Below are 19,110 nucleotides of genomic sequence, written 5' to 3'. Positions count from 1 at the left end.
TCCTTCCAGAGCTGCCCACAGAAAGGATGTCCCACCTCTGGGAGTTCTGGGGGCTAGGCTGACTGTTGCTATGGAAACGCAGGGCTCTCAGGATGCCTGCTCGGGTGATGACCACAGTGTTCAGACAGGGGCCCCAGGTTGTGAGATCTTTACAGTAGGAGACCTGTGAGATTCAAAGGAAGCTTCCCCCTTGTGTTATCTTTGTCCCCATGCCCACCTGGTGTGGCCCTCCTGAGCACAGCAGATGGAGCACTAATGGAGGGAAAGCATGTTTTTCGTCCAAGGGAGATTGTGGGTTCTCAGGGGAGAATGTACAGAACTAACAACAGTTGAGTAGTAATTCATTAGTAAACTTGACATTCAGATTGCAGACATTTTTGCAAACTGCATTTTCTAACAATTGTCTTGGGTCCCTGTCTGATGATTATGGTCTGTATTTGCAAAAGGAGGCTAGTCTGAACAGGCAGGAGGGGAAAAGCAATTTCCATCCGAAGAGAAGGCTGAATGGCTTTGTCCTCTGTTCTGGAAGAAAGGGGTGTGCCTTTTGAGATTTCAGCTTTTGATTCACTTTCTCCAGTAGCTCCTCAATATTTATACTGGGTGCACTGGAATTAGGTTTGGCATCTCACAATCCTGGGTGGGGGGATGCGAAGGATGCCGTCACAGGAAAGGAGGCCCGTGGATGCAGAGACCTTTTGGCTTCCTTTTGACATGTTTTCTACATATAATTTCATCTTAGGGCTGGACCTGCCACTTTTTCAAGTGTGCCCTGGTGACTGAGGTCCGGAGCCAGGGTAAGGGTGCGGGTGCCCCTGGGGCTAGTGAGCCACAGCTCTCCAGACACTCCGTGTGCTCTGTCTGGGCGGAAAACCTCCTCTGAAGCCAGACTGAATCACACCAGTTTCTAAGACATTCCTCAACCATGTTAGGCAAAAGAGTCCCCCGCTGACAAGCTGGGGTAGAAGGAAACCTGATATAATTTTGGAAAAACCTGCTTTGAGAAAGAAGGTTCTCACAGCTGCTGAGCGTCTCCCTGCCGCCCAGCGTTGGAGGGGTCCCAGGCCACGGGAAGGAGATTGATGATGGGTCTAGGGGTGCCAAGTAGAGAGTGGAGGCTTTGCGGTGCAGGGGTGCTCACTGTTCCTGGCTCCCATCAGGGATCCAGAAGGAGAAGCCGTCATAGGAACCGGTTAGAAATAGAAGTCCCCTCGTTTCTCCCCCAGTCATTGAATCATTGTTATTACTTCACATTCACAGCCAGTGCAGACTGTCTTGTATTTGGCCGCTCTGCTGGAAACCTAGATCCAGATGAGGGTTGTGGGAACTCAGGAGCACAGGAGGCTGAGGTTTCAGAGTCCAGCCCAGCCTCCCCGAGGCCAGTGCGGAGTCAGAGCACGGGGATGTGGGCAGCTCTGTGGAGCCCCGGACGTCTGAGCCCAGGCGCCCGTGCTGGGTGGCCGTCGCCATTGCTTGGTCCCTAGTGCACCGTAGGCCCGGTGTTCTGGCCATCTGTCTTTCCTCCTGAGGTCTCTCAGACTTGCTGGGCCTTGGTTTCCTGAATGGGGGTCATATTGCGGCTTGGGAAAGGCAGTAGAACCACCTAATTGGGACCAGTCTTTTGACCTTACAGCCAAACCCCATCCCGCGTTCAGCAAATGGAAGCGGCAGAATGACGTTCATTCGGTGAGAGGTCTACCAGCCCATGCTGGATTAGGTCCTACATCGTGGTGGAAATTTTCCTGGAGTGGGACAAATCCTTTTGTAAACAAGAACATTCATCTTCTTTGACTGACGTGTCTGGTGAAGCATGTGCCTCTCCGAAGCCTCATGACATCTGATCTCGTTTGGGATTCGGTGTTTGTGTTTGAAAACGTAGCTCTGCCGAGGCGCGGCGGTTTGGGAGCTGGTGCTGGCCTCACGCTGTGGAAACTGGCCTGGTTTAGTCAGGATATCAGCCGTGCCCGGGAGGGGGCTTGCTTTTCCAGGGCCTACAAAGCAGATTTCGAGTTCACTCGATCAGTAGCTATCTATTAATTGCTAGCTGTATGCCAAGACACCCTGAGCCTTGACTTCAAGTTGCTTTCAGGCTAATGGGGACAATGTGACATGCGTGGATTAAAGGACAGCTTAGACTGCTGGCCTCTGCCTGTCTGGTGACAGGTGAGAGGAACCGACAGTAGGGAGACCTGGAAGGGCTGTGGCCAGGGAGAGGACGTACACTGGATCCCCGCGATCTGATTGAGGGAGAGCAATGGAGTAGGTGTCCCAGGAGTGGGAAGGGCTAGCACAGAGGTTGGTGCTAAGGAGGACCAAGTCCTATCAGGGAAATCCAGTGGGAGAGCCAGCTCAGGGAGCAGCCCGGAAAGCCCCAGACAGGCCTGAAGAGCTCGCCTTGAGGGGTTCTAGGCAGCAGACAGTGGGAACTGAGGAGGATTTTGAGATTCCAGAAAATATGAACAGTGGGAAGACAAGGCAGAACAAAACAAAACCCAGAAATTGTCCGATAATTCTTTTAGCATAATGTTAAGCCCCTAGCATGTGCAAGGCAGGCCCCAGGCTCTGAGGGTATGCAGTGAACAAGTTGGGCCAAGACCCTGGCCTCCAGCGGTGGATGTGTCGCGGGGGTTGATGGAGAGCGTGCATCTCCGTGCACAAGGTTAGGTATGAGGGAAAGGGTGGCAAGCCAGGGGTTGGACGTGGTCTGTCTCATTTGGGGCATTGGGCCGTTGCTGAGGTTACTCACAGGTTACTCCCCTTTTCACGTCGCATTGCTCTGTCTGTTGATACGGTGGGCATTCGTCAACCCAAGTAGTTCCTCCCACCTGCGGGGGATGCTGGGAGGTTCCTTCTCCCCACTTGTTCCCCGACTGATGGTGTGGGGCCGTGGCTGCAGCTGCGTTGGTTCTGGGCACTTCCTATCGCAGTAGGAATGAGGACTTCAGAAGCTGTCAGTGAGGCTGGGAACTCAGGGCCCTCGGTATGGCCCCAAGTCCTGAAAGTGGATCCATTTTCCTGTCTCCTGCTCTCCTGAAGGCTACCGCGGAGCTCTTAGAGCCCTGAGGGAACTTGTGTCTATCCCTTGGGCCCTACCCTTTCTTGGCCCTGGGCTGTCCCTGATGGGTGTGGCAGATACACCCAAAGCTCCATGTAGGGGGCTCTAGCCATTACAAGCCTGGCCTCGCTGGGCCTTAACTTCCCATCTACAGAATGAGGACAAGGTGAGCATTTCCTAGACTTTACGTGGGCTACTCAGTTACACTTAAGAATGTAGAGACTATCCCAAGGTTGCCAACTTTTTATTTTGAGAAGCATGGACATAAAAAAGAAACTGTCAGATGCCAGCTCTACCATCATTGTCATTTCATTAAAAGGGCAAATTAATATCCAACGAAGGAGTGATGACATAATGTCAAAGAAAAGGACAGTTCTTCCCTGGAGAGGAATGTTGGCCATCCTTCCCTGACATACATCATTATGCCATGCTATTGCTTTTCATTTCCAGATTCCCTCCTGGAGCGGCACTGTGGTATGGCCTAACATGCATGGTCCTTGGAACCAGAGGGCCTGTGAGCCAACCTCCCAGGATCCTTTGCTGTGGAAAATGAGAGCCAAGCCCACAGGGGCCCGGTCCACTTCCTGATCCACAGGTGGCGATGGGCTCCCTTCCTTCTGCTTCTCCCCTCTTGACCTTCTACTGTCTCCCTCTCAGTAAGTCCTCTGGAAGAGGACAGTCCAAATGGTGTTGGGCTGCTTTTCGGAAGCTTGGTGGAAGGTGAGAGAGAGGAATAGTCCCTGACCCTCCCCGACCAGGTGAACTGCTCCGTCAACTGTGTAAAACGCCTTGTCTTTGGGTACCATTCATTTGTTCCCCAACCACGTCCACATCCCTGTTTTGATTCATGTGCCTTTTCCCCCCCCAACCAACTTGAGTCATAAAAGTTAACTTGGCTGTGATATGGAGATCTCTGCCTTCTCTTTCGAAAACGAGGGTTTTGGATTTCCTGTGGGTCTTAGTTATGCATCTCCGGTCTGTCTTGACTAGAAGCCAGATTTGGCCTCCGCTTTGGTGAAGTGGACAGAAATGAGGTTTGCTGTTTGGAAAATAAGGATTCACATCCTGGTCAGCTCTGTTAGCTGTGGACCTTGAGCTGCTTGTTTCTAAGGCCATGCAAGCGCCTGGTCTATCACTCAGCTGGTGATACTGTTGACTGAGTCCTCCCCTCCTGCTCTGTGTTTGTCCGATGGCTGGGACTCACAGATATTCTCTGAGGAAGGCATTTGTGAGCCTGTTTCTCCAGCGAGAAACTGGAGCTACGATGGGGTTCTAGATCACACAGTGGGTAGGAGGCACAGCCAGGAGGCCGACTCTGGCTCTCTAACAACACCCTTGCCTCCCACGCTTCTCGTGCCGTCTCTCGGCCACGTGGGATTCTACACAGTCTCACAGGCTCTTCTACGAACAGGCTGCGCTGCCTTGGGAAGTCTCCCACCCTTCCGTGACCCTTGGCCCTTCCTTTCTGAAGGGATAAAATCAGACTGCACAAGTTCCAAAGTGCCTAGCAACATTGACCTCTATGCCTCTATGACCCTGAAGTTCATTTCACTAAAAAAAATTTTTTTTGGAGGGGATTTGAGTACTCTCCTTGAAGGAAAAATGCATGTGAGATTGATTTCCCATAAAAGGCAAGATTCTTCCTGCAGAGGAAAGGGATTGATACGGAGCTCAGGGTCCTCACTGGGGTTTGGAAGGTCGCCGTGCTAACCAGAGACCTTTAGAGAGTGTCAGTGCCTCAGTTTCCCATTTTCACAATGGGGATAATAGTGATTATCACTTGCAGTCTTGTTCACAGGATTTACCAAGACACAAGAAAGATTTGTTATTAATCCTTTTGAATTTCGGGCCCTGCCTCACTTGCCTAGTGTGATTACAAAGTATTCCTCAACTAGAAAACAGACGTGATTTTTGTCTTCTGACTTACGCCCTGTAATAGTTTTCTCCTCTAGGTGGTTAATGAGCCATTCTCCCAGGGCAGACACAGGCCATGTCTTTGCAGGAGAACAGACCCACTTGGACCCAGCCTGGGCCACTTGCTCAGGAATCAGAGCAGGGGTCTCTGCTAATACACTTCCGGTTTCTGAGGCCCCAGTGGTGAACTCTGGACTGTCAAGCATGTTCTCATTTGTGAAACCAATTGCAGGAGAAGGAGATTATTAGTTTGTGTGTGCTGAGTACTGGCTGAGATATATACATTCATCCTAAAAGTTGGGGCTTAACTTTCAGGTTTAAGCAGCCATATGGCCATTTGAGAACATATCTCACTACGGGACATTGTGTCCCATGGTTCACTCTGTTCCTTGGTTGGAACTCCCTTCCCCGGGCCATTTCTCCAATTCCTCATCCGCACAAGGCGTGACCAGATTTAGATGTGTGAACAGCAAGATTGTGTTTGCTGGAAGCCATGGGGTAGAAGATGATTGTTTCAGCAGTAGTAATAAGCAGCATTTTATGAGAAGATCCCTTCTCTTCCTTGTACATTTTGCCTATCCCGAGGCAGCAAGGGATAGAAGAAAAACGTGGCCTTTAGGCTTAGAATAGACTGGATTTAAATTTCAGAGCTGCCACTTACTAGATGAGTGATCTTGGGAATTACTCAGCCTCTCTGAGTCTCATGACATTCCTACCTTACAGCCTTACTATGAGGATTAAATAAGATGGTATAAAACCGCCAGTAGAGGACTTGGCCTGTGGGTGCGGGAGGGAAGGCAGGATTTCCTGAGGGCCAGCCCCTCCTCAGTCCCTGGGAGACTGGCGAGCAGCTCTAGGTGTGTGCCTGGCAGGGGTTGGAAAGGGCCTCCTGCTCCCCCAGCCCTTCGCATTCAGAGACACGTGCAAGAGAGGGGCCTGCCATCCAGACCTCAGGGTCAGGTGCTTTGCAAGCCAGACAGAGCCTTGGGGAGCGTTTACACAGCCCCTTTGAATTTGAGACAAAGAAACCGGAGGCACAAAGATGCTAAGTGCCTTGTTAAAGGTCACCCAGCCTTTTTCTGCTGTCACCTTTTTTCCCACAAAGACCTATGAAGAGCGGTTATTCACACACAGCCCAGGGGGCTCCTTGGCGTGAGAAACTGGCCAGTGAACCCAGGAAGCTATAGCTGCAAATGCCTGTGTTGATGAAGTAGCTTATGACGGTGGAGAAACCCTGGGAAACTCGGGTGGTTTCCTGACATCCCAGAGCACTTGGCTTTGTCTGAGCTTCTTTTAAAGCTCCTATGGCCTGAGTCTGTGGGCGCCCTACCCCTTCCCCGGAGGTGGAGCCTGTATATTCTGGCAGAGGGCATAGCTGCTGGGTAGGGCCCTCTGGCAACGTGCTGCTCTCTGCACATGTGGGGTCCTGGAGAGCAGATGGGGAGCCTTTGGGGTGCAGGGGAGGCTCTGACCTGCAAGAGAGGGGTTGGATAATTGGAGCTTCTCACCTGGAGCTTACGCCAGCTCTAGGTGGGGCCCCGATCCTCAGCTGCCCTGCTTCCCCCACCGCTGGAGGTCAGGGCTAGCCCCTCTTCCTTTTCCTCCCTGTGCAGAGCTCTTGTCAGGAACACCCCAGCTGGTGGTGCCCACATTATGCTTTATTTGCCTGAGCTGCTTTAGTAATCGGTCTGATCCCTAATCCGCAGGATTATCAGTACCTGGGAGAATCCCGTGCTGAGCCACACGCCCAGGATGTGAAAGAGGCTGCCGTGAAGGGTTTTCCTCTTGGTCTGTTTGGAAGGAGCGGGGGAGTCTGGAGGACCATTCCCCAGCGTTTAGGCCTCAGGTGGAGGAATGCAGACCGTGGCCTGCGTGGAGGTCCCGGGAGCCCATGCATTTAGAGATACTGACGTTCAGGCGTTTCTGGGTCTTAGGCCAGACCGTGCCCCCAAAATGCTATAATCATTGCCATGACATAAACATCTTCTCTTTCTTTTATTTTCTTTTTTGAAGATTGTGTTTATCCATTTGACACAGAGAGAGAGAGAGAGAAGGAGAGAGCTTGAACGAGCACAAACAGGGGGAGCAGCAGGCAGAGGGAGAGAGAAAAGCAGGCTCGCTCCTGAGCAGGGAGCCCGATGTGGGGCTCCATCCCAGGACCTTGGGATCATGACCTGGCACTCCGAAATAAAGCATCTTTTCAAAGCTACAATGGACCTAACGACTTTTACTCAGTGGATTTTAAACATTTCCTCCCCCACAGGAAACACCTCCCTCAGAGGAGAAAAGGCTCAGTGTGCAGATGCTTGGATTTTCATGGGGCGGGGGCGGGGGGGGGCAGGGCCTTGCCTCTTCTGCCCTCCCTTGCTGACCCCTTGGGGTGCCTCACAGAATACACGAGGCTGGGTCCCCAGGAACTGCCTAGCTCCTTCTCATTTCTCACAAGAGGGCTCTGCTCAGAGAGGCTGGGTGACTGCTCAGGGCGGCACAGCGTGTTCCGGGCAAGGTGGGGCTCCAGCGGCAGCTTCGTACCTTCCAGCCTGGAGCCCTTCAGCCCGCCCCCAGTCCTCCAGCGGGAAAGAAGGTCTCCTGCTTTGTGCTCAGCGGAGGGCCACTGCGCGCGGGGCCGCTGGGTCGGTTTCAAGGATAGGAGGGTGCAGGAGAGGTGGGGAGCTGCCGCTGGAGATGGGGTGAGAGTTGGGGTTCCGGGAAGGGGGAAGGGATAACTCAGAAACAGAATCTTTCAACAGACTCCAGGAAATGAGTTTCCGATGGTGACCAGGGAAATGTGAGGATGGAGTAGGACTCCCTGTAAGACCCAGGAGGGAGAGGACAGACGGGACTTTCCAGTCCTTCCCCGACAGCCCTGGGGAAGCTGAGCATCCAGGAAATATCCTGTGGTGCAAGGCTCTGGACAGAGGATGCAGGCCTGGGATTTCCGGGAATGGGGCTTGCTCCTGCCCCTGCTGTAGTCCCCCCTCCACCCCACTCCATCGGGTCCCCAGGGATGGTGGGGGAGGAGGGTCCATGTCTGATCCTCCCCCCCCCCCCCCGCAGGTGCCTCGGGCCCTGCAGGACTCAGGATCACCTGCATCTCCTTCTCTGGTCACATCTGCGTCGGGCACCTGGGTGCTTAGGAGGAAGGCTTCACGGCCTGTCAGCTTGGCCGTGCTCATTTCTGATTTGATGCTTTTGCTCCACGAAGGGTGGTCTTTGGCTCCAAGCTGGTTTTTGTCCAAGAAAGGAACCGTGTGTCTCTGTCCTTGATTTAACCACCCTCTCAAGGCACAGGGACCTCGCAGAAGGATCTCTGCCGTCCATGCGATACCCTGGAGTGGGGCACATTGAGTCCTCGGTGATGACTATAAACTCTCACGGGCCCTGTGCGGTAGCCCACAGTCCTTCCACACATCTGATCCCGTTTGCTCCTCACGGTCTCACTCACCTCTTCTTGCTGTCAGACAGCTGGGCTGAAAGTCTGACCGTGTCTTCCTGGGCCATAGGCCCTCCTCTGTGACATAGCCTCAGTACAGTTACTGCGGTCAGGCTCAACACGGTTGCCAGCGGTGGTCTCGTTACTACTGATCTATAATCCTACCTGTTCTAGAAGCTGTGGGTGCCTGGAACGGACTTCCCATGTGCTGTAGCTCTCCTCCTTCCCTCCCTCCCTTTCCTTCCTTCCCTGCGTTCTTCCTTCTGTCCTCCCTTCCTTCCTTCCTTTCTTCTTTCCTTCCCTGCTTGCTTGCTTGCTTCCTTCCTTCCTTCCTCCTTTCCTTCCCTACTTCCTTTCTTCCTTCTATCCTTCCTCCCTTCCTTCACCCTTGGCTCCTGTCTCTCACCAAGATGGGGAAGGTGCTTCCACGGAGCTCACAGCGTGGCACCGTTGAGGACACGGCAGTGACCCAAAGGAACATTGAGTCTTTCCCTCATGGGGTTCACAGACCGTGAAAGAGGACTGAAGCAGGCAGGCTAGTGGTATAACTGCCCAGAGGAGGAATAGAGTGGGGGGCAGTGGTAGTCAGTGTGGGGTGGGTGTCATTTTCGACAGGGCGGGCAGGGAAGCTGTCCGTGTTAAGGTGATGATGACCCGAGAGTGATGAGGCAAGCAGCCGGGGGGCTCTCGGAGGCAGGAAGAGCAGCCGGTGCAGTTAGCCCGAGATGGGAATGGGGCTGGAACATTCTGGCAGCACAAGGAAGCTGACGCGGCTGGAGAGAGTGAGTGAGTGGGAGACTTGTGGGATGGCGGCCGGCGCGGACAGATTGGGTGCGTTGGACTGTGTGAAGGCTGTGACTTGTCCTCCAAGTGGGACGAGGAGCCACAGGAGGGTGTTGGCACAGCACCAGCACGATCTGACTTAAATTTTTAAGAGTAGTTTTCCTCCCAGATGAGCACTGTTCAAGCCACTTCCCAGATCTGGGACGAGGAGCTGGTGTCCGGATTGCTGAGATGAAATCAAACCGAGGCAGACTCGGAGCTTCTGGGGGCAGCCCCAGCAGGGAGCGGCACGGGGACTCTGGATTCCTCCCAGTGGCTGACCCCACCCACCCTCCCCTCTGCAGTCACCCAGCAGGTGTGGTGCCCGGGGTGGCCTTGGCACCAGGCTCAGCCCGACAGGTGTGGGTGTAAGTGTACCCCAGGATGAGTGAGCCTAGCCAGGCAGGAGCAGGTGCGGCGGGAGCTCACAGGAGGGTGGGGCCAGCACAGTGGGCCACCTGGCAGGACTTGGCAATTCCAACATCCTGTTGGGGCTCAGGGAGATAATGGGGGCCCTGCCCTGCAAGATACAGCTGGGCGGGGGATCTGAGAGCTGAGCCATATGTTCTTTAGGGCCTGGCTTTGGGGGCCTGGGACTCCTTTCTCCAGAGCAGCATTGCTTCCTGTCCGAACCAGAGGGAGGCAATGCCACCATCACCACCCCCCATAAGACAGTTCAGTGCTGTGCTCCACTCATCAGATGACAAGGCAGCACTCATGGCTGTTTATAGAAGAGGCTTTGAGAAATGAACGGACTTATCTAAGGCCGTCCAGAAAAGCTCGACTTGGATTTGAGTATTTTGATTCTCAGAGCTCTTCCCACCACACCCCACACCTGAAGTCTGCAGTATGCTGGGTACAGTTCAGGAAGGATGGGAGATGGAGAGGGTACCCCAAACTGAAGAGTGGAGGCTGGGGGATGGGGAGGTCCTGGGAGTAAAATGTGCTTGTTCTCCAGCACTGGGCCAGGACTGCTCTCATGGCTGGGGAAAGCCAGGCCCTTTGAAGACAAGAAAGGTTACTCCCTGCCACGGCCCCTCCATGCAAAGCCTGGCCCAGCAGTTTCTGCCAGGCCCAGGAACACCCAGCCTCCAGGTTGCAGGCTGGTGCAGTGGAGGGGTGTGGTTGGGAGTGGCTGGTTCCCTTGGGCTGGATTTGAGGGGATGCACCATCTTGCCCAGGAAGCAGCAAGGGTAAGAGCAAGAGAGGGGGCAGGGGTGGGGGGCACCGGGCATGTGGCTTCCCTTCCAGCCTGTGGTGTTGTCATGGGTAGAGAGAGGGGCGTTGGCATCTGAAGGGATTGCTGAGGTCCCTTCTGAGGCTTTGGGGTGTTGGATCTTACAATTCAGAAAAAATGCCTGAGCATCCAACAGACATGTGCTCTTGTGTAGGGAGCACCAGGGAAGTGTGGTCTGGTTGGGCCCTTGGCCACAGGTGACAGAGGAAGTCACCAAGGGACATGCTGCTCGAAGGAAGAGGGAGAAGGCACAGCAGGGGTGAGGCCGGCGAGAGATTCCTGTGAGCAGGCAGCAGGAGGGGACTGGTCCACCGGGCCCTCAGACCCCTGGACCTGTACTGTTGCCCTGTGACCCTCCCCACCCTGCCATCTGGGCACTGGCATGAGATGTCCCCTGTTGTCTGCAGGAGGCAGCTGTGGCCTGTTTTCCGGAAGACTCAACCGGGGAGAGTGGGCAGGGCTGGAGGGAGGAGTGGCCTCTGAAGTTCAGACCAAGCCCCTTTCTCAAGGGGGCGGCTGTAGCCAGATCTACATCTTCCAGGACACGCTCCTGTCTTGTTCTTTCCCGCTCCCCCTCCTTCCCCGTTCTTCTCTTCTCCCTCGGGCATCCTTCTCTCCATTTCAGAAAATCTCTGGTGTCCTGTCTGAGGCTAGGGTAGCTGGAGCCTCTAGCTTGTGCTTGTGGGGTCTCTCTGTCTCACACACATGCCCACACGTCCAGAGGTACCTGCACACAGTGGTCTTCCTGGAGGGTGAGTGGGGATCAGGGCCAGGCCTCTCCTGATACCAGGGAGCCTGACTCCTGCTTAGGAGCCCTCCCGGAAGGGCCGCTGAGTCCTTCTTGCAGCGGGAGGTGGAAGTTTTGATGGACACCCTCTTTGCCACTCAGCAAAGCACCATTGCCCACTGGTCCCCACCCCCAGCATGGTCCTCCTCATAGGAGAGAGAGCAGTGTCCTGGGACCCAGGAGGCAGCCTCCCTCGGGCCCTCAGTCTCCTCATCTCGCGTGGGAGGTTGATCTGATGGAGTTCAGAATCAGAAGGGATCTAAGAGGCCCCTTGGTCGAGGGTCCACTCTTTGTAGGAATCCCTGCCCCCATTGTCCTAGGGGGTGCCACGTGGCTGGAGTCCCTCCAGAAGTCATGGCGCCCTCCCTGCTAAGGGCCCCTTGCTTCACTGAAAAATCATAGCTTTTAGAAGTTCTACTCGCTTATCCTCCATTCCATAATTACTAAGTTTTCTCTCCGGGTGAGTGTCCCGCCTGGGTCCCCTCGCGTCCCTCTCAGTGCCACCAAACAATGTGGTTCAGTTTTGACTCTCCTTGAAGGCAACCAGTCCCATCCGTGGGTGCTCTTGGGGACTCTGGCTACCCAGCACCAGGCCAAACACTGTACATGGTTTATCTGACAGAAGCTTCGCCGCTGTCTTGCTAGGGTTGGCTTGCTGATCCCCATTTACATGGAGGAGGTGAGGCTCGTGAGCTCGTCAGTGCAGAGCTGACCAAGCCCCGGTGGGCTGTCTGCCTCCAGCCCTCTCAAGCTCGGTGCCTTCCTGTAAGCAATACCTGCTCTTAGTCACCTTGTTTGTGAAATGGGGATAACCCCACCTGCCTGCTGGATTATCGTAAGCTCTAAGCAAGACTGTACACGGAAAGCACTTAACTTTGGTTGATGGCATCCTGTTCTGGCTTGGTAAGTGGTGGCCAGTCACTGTCGTGTTGGGCACTGTCCCTTACAATTCCTTCCCTGCCGTGTGTCTCCACAAAGACATAACCTCCCAGGCCTCTGCCCTCTCTTCTCTGGAGGAAGGGGCTGTACCTGCTGCCAGCAAGGGATGCTTTGGCTGGAGGAGGCCAAAGGTGGCAACCCCCCGCCCGGCGGGCAGCAGGCCCCCCCAGAGCCCCGGCCTCCTTGCTGGCCTGCCTCCAACCCACTGTGGTAATTAAGCCCATGGCATCTAGTGTAAACAAATAAAAACACGGCATTATCTTTCTTGAGTCTGTGTTTTTCCTGGCCTATCATAAAGTAATTAAAATAATGAATGCCTTGTAAAACAATAGTTAAGAGGGCTGACAAAGGGCATTCTCTGCAGTATACCTCTTGTGCTCTGAATTATTGATGCACTGAAACCACTGGGACTGGGTGGGGGGGGGGACTCCCTGCCTCCTGGCCCCTTCCAGGCAGCTTCTCTCCTCCAAGGTCTGCCTGTTTGCCAGGTGGCTGTGGAGCCTGAGCCTCCTGGGCTGAGGAGCAGCCTGTGGCTGTGGACCAGCTCTGACAGGTCGCTGGGGTGGGGTGGGGTGTGGTGGACATTGCTTGGAAGGAAACACAGAGCCTCTGATTTGAGGGTTTTGCCCTGCCCCCACCTCTCCCTTGTCCACCCCCAACGCTGGGTTCTGAAAGAAACAGGCGGTGTTCTGTTTCGGGTGAAGAGAGGGGCTTGGAAAGAGCTGGGGGTTCAGGTCCGTGTCCCATTTTAGGTCAGGCAGAGATGATTAAGCCGTGCCAACATGATTAGGAATGGTGGTTCTCCAAGTGGGGTTCCTGGGCTGGTAGCATCGGTAGGTTCTGACACGGGGCCCAGCACTGTGTTTTAATGAGGCCTCTGAGTGGTTCTGATGCCCACTCGAACTTGAGAATCACTGCTTTCTAGTGCCAGTGGCTCAAGGAGAGGCGGGAGGTGGTAGGACTAATGAACTGAAAGTGTGTTGTGTGCCTCTGGGCCCTGGTTAATCCCTCCAACATCTATGTGGCAGGCCATATTGTCCCCATCATAGGGGGTGCGGGGTCCCAGTGATCCCATGCGGCAGGAGAGCTGAATCTACACCAGCAGAATCTCCACGTGGTCAAGATTCGGGGTCCTACCAGGCCACTGAGACTCGCCTTAGGTGGCTTGGGTGGCAGAGTCCACAGGTGTATGTAGGTGGCCCTGAGCCGGCCCACCCTGGGGCTCCCCACAGGCCTCCTCTCACATTGTTCTAGTTTCCCGGGGACCTCACACACCAGGAGAGACAGCATGAGCCCCCAGTGCTGCTAAGGCACCCTCTGGCTTCTCGACTTCCCTCGAGCCCATGGAGGCCGGAAGGGGAGAACCGTAGCTTCCGGCCTGCTTGCAAGTCCCCAGGAGGATGACTCATCCTGTGCATCTCAGCTCTCCTTTCCTCCCTCTGCCTTACCCCCACTCACTGCAGACCAAGCTTTTCGCATCTGCCTTGGTTTCTCTCCCTTGCTCCAACTCACAGTGTGTTTGCTTTGAAATTTGATTCTAAGCTTTTAAATTTGAGGGTGAACATAATTGGCCCGGCATCTTTTTCTTCATCTGTACCTGCAAACATAATCTCAGTGGATATTTAAGTAGGGGGCCCAGTTAAATATATGTGTTATAGAATATATTTTTAGTATAGCTATAGCTATGTGTCATGTAAAAAATTTGTATTGTATCTGAAACTCCGTTTTCTCTGGGTGTCCTGTATTTTGTTTGTCACTTGTAGGCCCAAGAAGGGGCTGATACTCAATGAGTATCACAGTGAATGAAAAATAAAACAGAAAGGTGGTGCTATTGGAAGGCAACTTGGAGTTTTCAAAGGGTGGCCTGAGAAGATTTCATTGAGCAAAGACTTGAGGGAGGCGAGGGAGGAAGTTTTGACCCTCTCTGGGAGAAGTAGGCAGAGGACACATTGCATATAAAAGCATGTGATTTAGGGCCCCACGTGGGGCTCATTTATCTGAGGAAGTCAACCTTGTTTACTCAAGCATGTTTTTAGCCACAATTTATTCTCTTTTGTAATTAAAAAGGTCTGGTGTGGATTTCAGGCACAGCTGGATTCAGATGTTCAAATGATGACATCCGTATTCTGTCACTTATAGCTTCCTCTGTGGTGGCTTCATTCTCAGGGAAGGATTACCTTTCCTACTCTTTCTAGCAAAAGTCCCAGGCTTGAAGTGTATTGGGTTGGCATGGGTCATGTAACCATCACTCGCCCAATTGCTCTTGCTTAAGGGATGGGATGGTCTAATTAATCAGTCTCTATTCCTAGAGCCATTGTCGGCCTTCAGTTCTTTTTGAACTACACAGATCGAGATGAGGAGTTGGGGATTTTCTTAAGAAAGATCGAGCACTCCTGTGAGCTGGATAGGAAGGCTGGGCAGGTGGAGACCACAGCATGTCAACCTCACCTCCTTCATAGTTATTCCCGACCCTAGACGAGATGATTTCCGTCCTGAGCTTCGTGATTGTTTTTCCCTTTAAAGTGAAAAGCGATCAATTTCATTCTTTCTCTCACAAAGATATTTTAAGAGAAAATAAAGAAAAGATTCTTTAAAGAAAAAGATTTAAAAGAAATCCAAAGCCATCATGCATTCCATCTCCCTGCCCCTTGTACCTTCAAGCCAGTTCCCACATCAACCAGGACCCTTCCAACTTTGATTCTTTTGGGTAGGTTGTGTTTAATAAACTCAGTTGGTTCCTATTCTCAACCCTGTTCTCTCTGTTGCCAGGAGGCCCAGAAGATTAACAATGGCTCAAGCCAGGCGGATGGCACTCTCAAGCCAGTGGACGAAAAAGAGGAGGCAGTGGCAGCTGAGGTCGGCTGGATGACCTCTGTGAAGGACTGGGCGGGGGTGATGATATCTGCCCAGACACTGACTGGCAGAGTCCTGGTGAGTCCCCAACTCCCTCCCCCTTGGGGAGGTCTGCTGTCTGGTCCATGATGCCTTTGCTTAGAGGGATGCCATGTTTCCTGGGGCTTCTCCAGGCCTCGACTGTTGGGAAGTGGGGCGTGAACAGTGGGTCGTGGAGTGGAGGCTGGGTTCTGTATACATAAGCCAGTGGTTTGAGGGGGGATTTGCATCTGGAGCAATGAGGGTCTGTTGGGAGGATGGAGAGCATTTCCTCTGCCATCAGGGTAGGTGTACGCAGGCATGCACACACAAGGATGCACACATCCACAAGCAGGCACATAGACGCACACGTACACAGCTTGATAATCTTGGAGAGGAGAAGGGAGTTGAAGCAATATGTGCTCAGAATTCTGCAGAGAGCCCATAAAGGATAAATGCCAGGATCCGGTGAGTTCTCTGTACGTGCCCATCGGCTCTCTTGGGTCTGCTCTGACAGAGGTTCTCCTGAGAAGGATGCTCTATTCCCAGTGATTTCTTGCTGCAATTTTGGAAGCTGCCCTTGCTGGGCCTGAAACTGGGGCTTGGTCAAGACTCATTTGGCTCAAAGGATGAATGGGAATGTTTTGATGGTTGGGTAAATCAAAGATGGGGCAGGAACACTGGAAACCTTGATGCTTCCTGGCAAAAGCTCAGTGAGGGGTGATGGGAAATGTAGGGAGGAGGTGAAAGTTGACCCCTCAGGATCCTTCTTGGGGAGAACTCTATGTTACGTTCGGAATGAATATCTCACAAACTGCTTGAGGGAGGGGATAAGACACTGAATGTCATGCTTGTGTCACAAAGGTGGTGGCCAGACAGCCTTCAAGGAGGTCAAGGTTCTGTTAATGGAGGGAGCTTTCGGGAGCCGAGCCTTCTGGAGAGTCTGGATGTGAAGCCGTGGCTGTTGTCTATTGACGGAAACATAGAAAGGGAAGAGATTTAAAGCTGGGGCTTGGGAGAGGAGGAGAGAGGAACCAGTGAGGCCAGTTACTGCCTGGAGCAAGACGACCCAGGTTGGTAGGACCAGGAGAGACGCGGCGGCACGGAGAGTCTAATGAGGAAGTGAAGGTGGCTTGCCACGGGCTGTGCCGCCATACCCCATCCTCCCCTCCCTGCAGAGTCTCTGGTAAAGGCTCCGTTGCTCTTCTGTGCTTGTGCAGGAGTGGATTCTGTGTAGGAAGCTTGTGGAGGTGGAATTCCAGGTCTGGGCAATCATGTGGGAAGAAACGCAGGCAGTGCATTCTCTACCTGAGGTAGTGATTGTGGACGAGGCTCAGCAGACACTTTGGTTGCCCAGATGCGACGCCTGTCCCTTCCACATGGCCACTGTGGCACTCTAGACAGCCCTAATTATCGTCATCAGCATCAGCCAAGAGTTACTGAGGATGACTCGGCCAGGCGTTTTTTCCAGCCCTGTGGAAAACAATATGATCTAATTCCATTGCACCATGGACAGAAATGACTGAAAGAACGTCTGGAGGAGAAACGCGACGAGTACAAGCCTCGTGTGGGTGTGCGTAGGGGGCGCTGAGCGTGGGGGCATAGGGACCATCAAGAAAGCCTTCGTGGCACCGCACAGGGAGGAGATCCTTTGGGCTAAAACTTCCATTTCAAGATGAACTGAGCCCATGCTTCATGACAGAGAAGACATCAAAGATAAAAGCTTGGAAACAAGAAAGGGACCACTTAGTGGGCTAGAAGCTGAGAAGAATACCTAAATAATAAACAATAAGGCAGAAGCATTGGAGTTTGAACTGGGAGCTAACATCATGAATGTCTGTTGAGGAGAGGGGATCATCCCAGAGGGAGGAAAGGGGATCATTCCAGAGGTGGCAGAGAAAGGACATGGCGTGGAGGGAGCGAGGACCAGGCCGTGAACACAGAGGCACCCGAGGGGACAGAGACATGGGAAGGTGGGCTGGAGACAGCTTGTCACGTCTTCAAATGCCCAGCTAAGGAATTTGGACTGAATTTTTTAGGGAAAGGAGATTTTGAGGGAGGGGCATCACAATGGAAGGTTGTGCAGAGAGAAATATTAGCGGACAGGTGGAGGGCGGATTGGGGAGGCAGGAGCTTGAGGTGTGAGGGTCAGGCAGGACTGTGAGGTCTGGTGCTGGGGACAGGCCATGGCAGCAAGTCCTGAACGAGCTCCGTGTGGTACAGGCAGGTGGGAGGAGGTGTTTTGAGAGCAGAACTCACAGACCAAGTGCTCCAGTAGCCATCTTGATACTCCTGCTCACAGTAACATTCTCGAAAGCTTCTTGTGAGCCAGGCACTGTGCAAGGCCCTACATGTTATGATCATGGCAAGGCGCATGTGATATTTGTTCCATATTCCCGATTTTGCTGGTAGGTTGTAGGAGTTAATGACAAGGAAGCAAGAGAGCCAGTCTTGTCAATGAATTCTTCTCCATCTCACAGTCCAGGAACCCAAGGGTTGGGAAGGGCAAAGCCTTGCTGAAGGCTATGCAGCCTGAAGTGACCCAGCCGGGCCCGAGCCTGCAAGCCTCCGGACTCCCCGTCTAGTGCTCTTTCCATGTCGTTACTTCCCAGTCGAAGACAATGCCTCTTCTTTTTCTAAGCCACTGGCAGCTGTCGCTTTGGCTGTGACATTTTGCCATTACTGTCTGAGCCAATTAGGTCCTGAGGCAGTTTGGCCTGATTCTCTTAACATTTGCATGGAGGAGCGTGGTGACGCCAGCTGCTCTCTGAAGGTCTCCTTGGAGAAAATCCTGCCCAGGCCGCTCTGGCTCTCTCAGAGCAGAGCAGATCCCGCTGCATGGAGAGTAGGCATCTGGGAGTTCCAGGCCGTACCTCCAGAACAGGCCTCTCCTTCAGGAGAAGGCAGGGCTTTGCTCTGAGGAGGGAGCAGATTTCACGGGGAAGTCTCAGTGCGTACCAGAACGCGGCCCTGCCTGTGCAGAACCCAAAGCTGTGTTTGTCTTGAGCTGTCCAAATGTTTATCCTTGCAACAGTGGGACAGAAGCAAGACTAGACATCCAGCTGTTCAGAGTTTCCCTTTTCAATTTTTATTTTTTGACACATGGCTCAGGAGCTTGGCCTCCACACCTGGGCCCCTTTCTTACCTGTCTCATTGTCATAGATGAGAGTCTCAGAGCTAGGCATTGTGGGTAAGGCCTAGGTTGGGGAAGATTCCCCAAGACAACCCCAGCACATCTGTAGACACACCTGCTATCTGGGCTCTCTCAGACGAGCACATGGTTCGTGCAGCTAAGTACTTATTTCTTACCTGCCCCCGGCACTATTCTAGGCCCTGGGTGTAAAGCCGTGAGCAAGAGAGATGCAGGGCGTGAACTATTTATATTGATAGAGTAGATTTAAAGTTGTAGGGCTCCGTGTGCAAAGAGATAAATGATAGTCACCATTCAGCAGTGCTTTTCCTAGTTCCCACCTGGAGCTTCGGCTTCAGGTCTCAGAATAGCCTGCCTTGTCTCTTGCTGTGGCACTCAGGCTTAGCTTCAGGAGAAGAGCCAGACCGGATCGAATCTCCTCTTGGAGCATGTGGCTGAGGGGTTCTGTGTCAAAGTGAGCACCAGGCTGACAAGTGTTGCGGCTTCCTTCCTTTATTTATTTTTTTTTAAATGAAAGATATATATTATTTTCTGATTATGAGAGGGGGGTGCATGCTTATGTCAAAATTTGGGAATGTACTGGAAGAATCGGTGTAAAGCCCACTTTGGGACGTGAAGTTGGCTACGGGACTGTTCAGTGTAACAGTAAATGCTGTGGAGATGCCTCCCAGCCATTGGGGTGTCGCTGGGGCCTTTGTTCACCACACCTGCTGTTCCTTTTATGCACAATCTCAGGAGATAGGTAGTTCTTTGTGCCAGGGATGGCACAAAGGGCACTTGTGTCTTCCTGGTGGACCTTCAGGGAACACTTCAAGTTGGGAAAGGGATCATGGCCCTCTACTTGTAGTGGCTGCTGCGAGCCAAGTTCATGGCCCATGGAAAGCACACAGCACTTCAAGATTTG

At 53.1% G+C, this 19,110-nt stretch overlaps 1 protein-coding gene across 24 annotated transcripts in view; it reads left to right on the top strand.

The window, feature by feature from the left end:
* The window catches only part of KCNMA1 (potassium calcium-activated channel subfamily M alpha 1), a 730,059-nt gene that overhangs the window by 201,374 nt on the left and 509,575 nt on the right, over positions 1-19,110 (top strand). For all 24 annotated transcript variants that reach the window (XM_044239898.1, XM_044239897.1, XM_044239893.1 and 21 more), the window contains exon 2: positions 14,954-15,115. In XM_044239898.1, the coding sequence (XP_044095833.1) occupies positions 14,954-15,115 (162 nt within the window). The remainder of the gene's footprint in view (positions 1-14,953; positions 15,116-19,110) is intronic.

Source organism: Neovison vison, chromosome 2 (assembly GCF_020171115.1).
Source record: "Neovison vison isolate M4711 chromosome 2, ASM_NN_V1, whole genome shotgun sequence".
NCBI lineage: Eukaryota > Metazoa > Chordata > Mammalia > Carnivora > Mustelidae > Neogale > Neogale vison.
The sequence above is the reverse complement of the archived record's forward strand: the minus strand, read 5'-3'. Positions and strand labels throughout refer to the sequence as shown.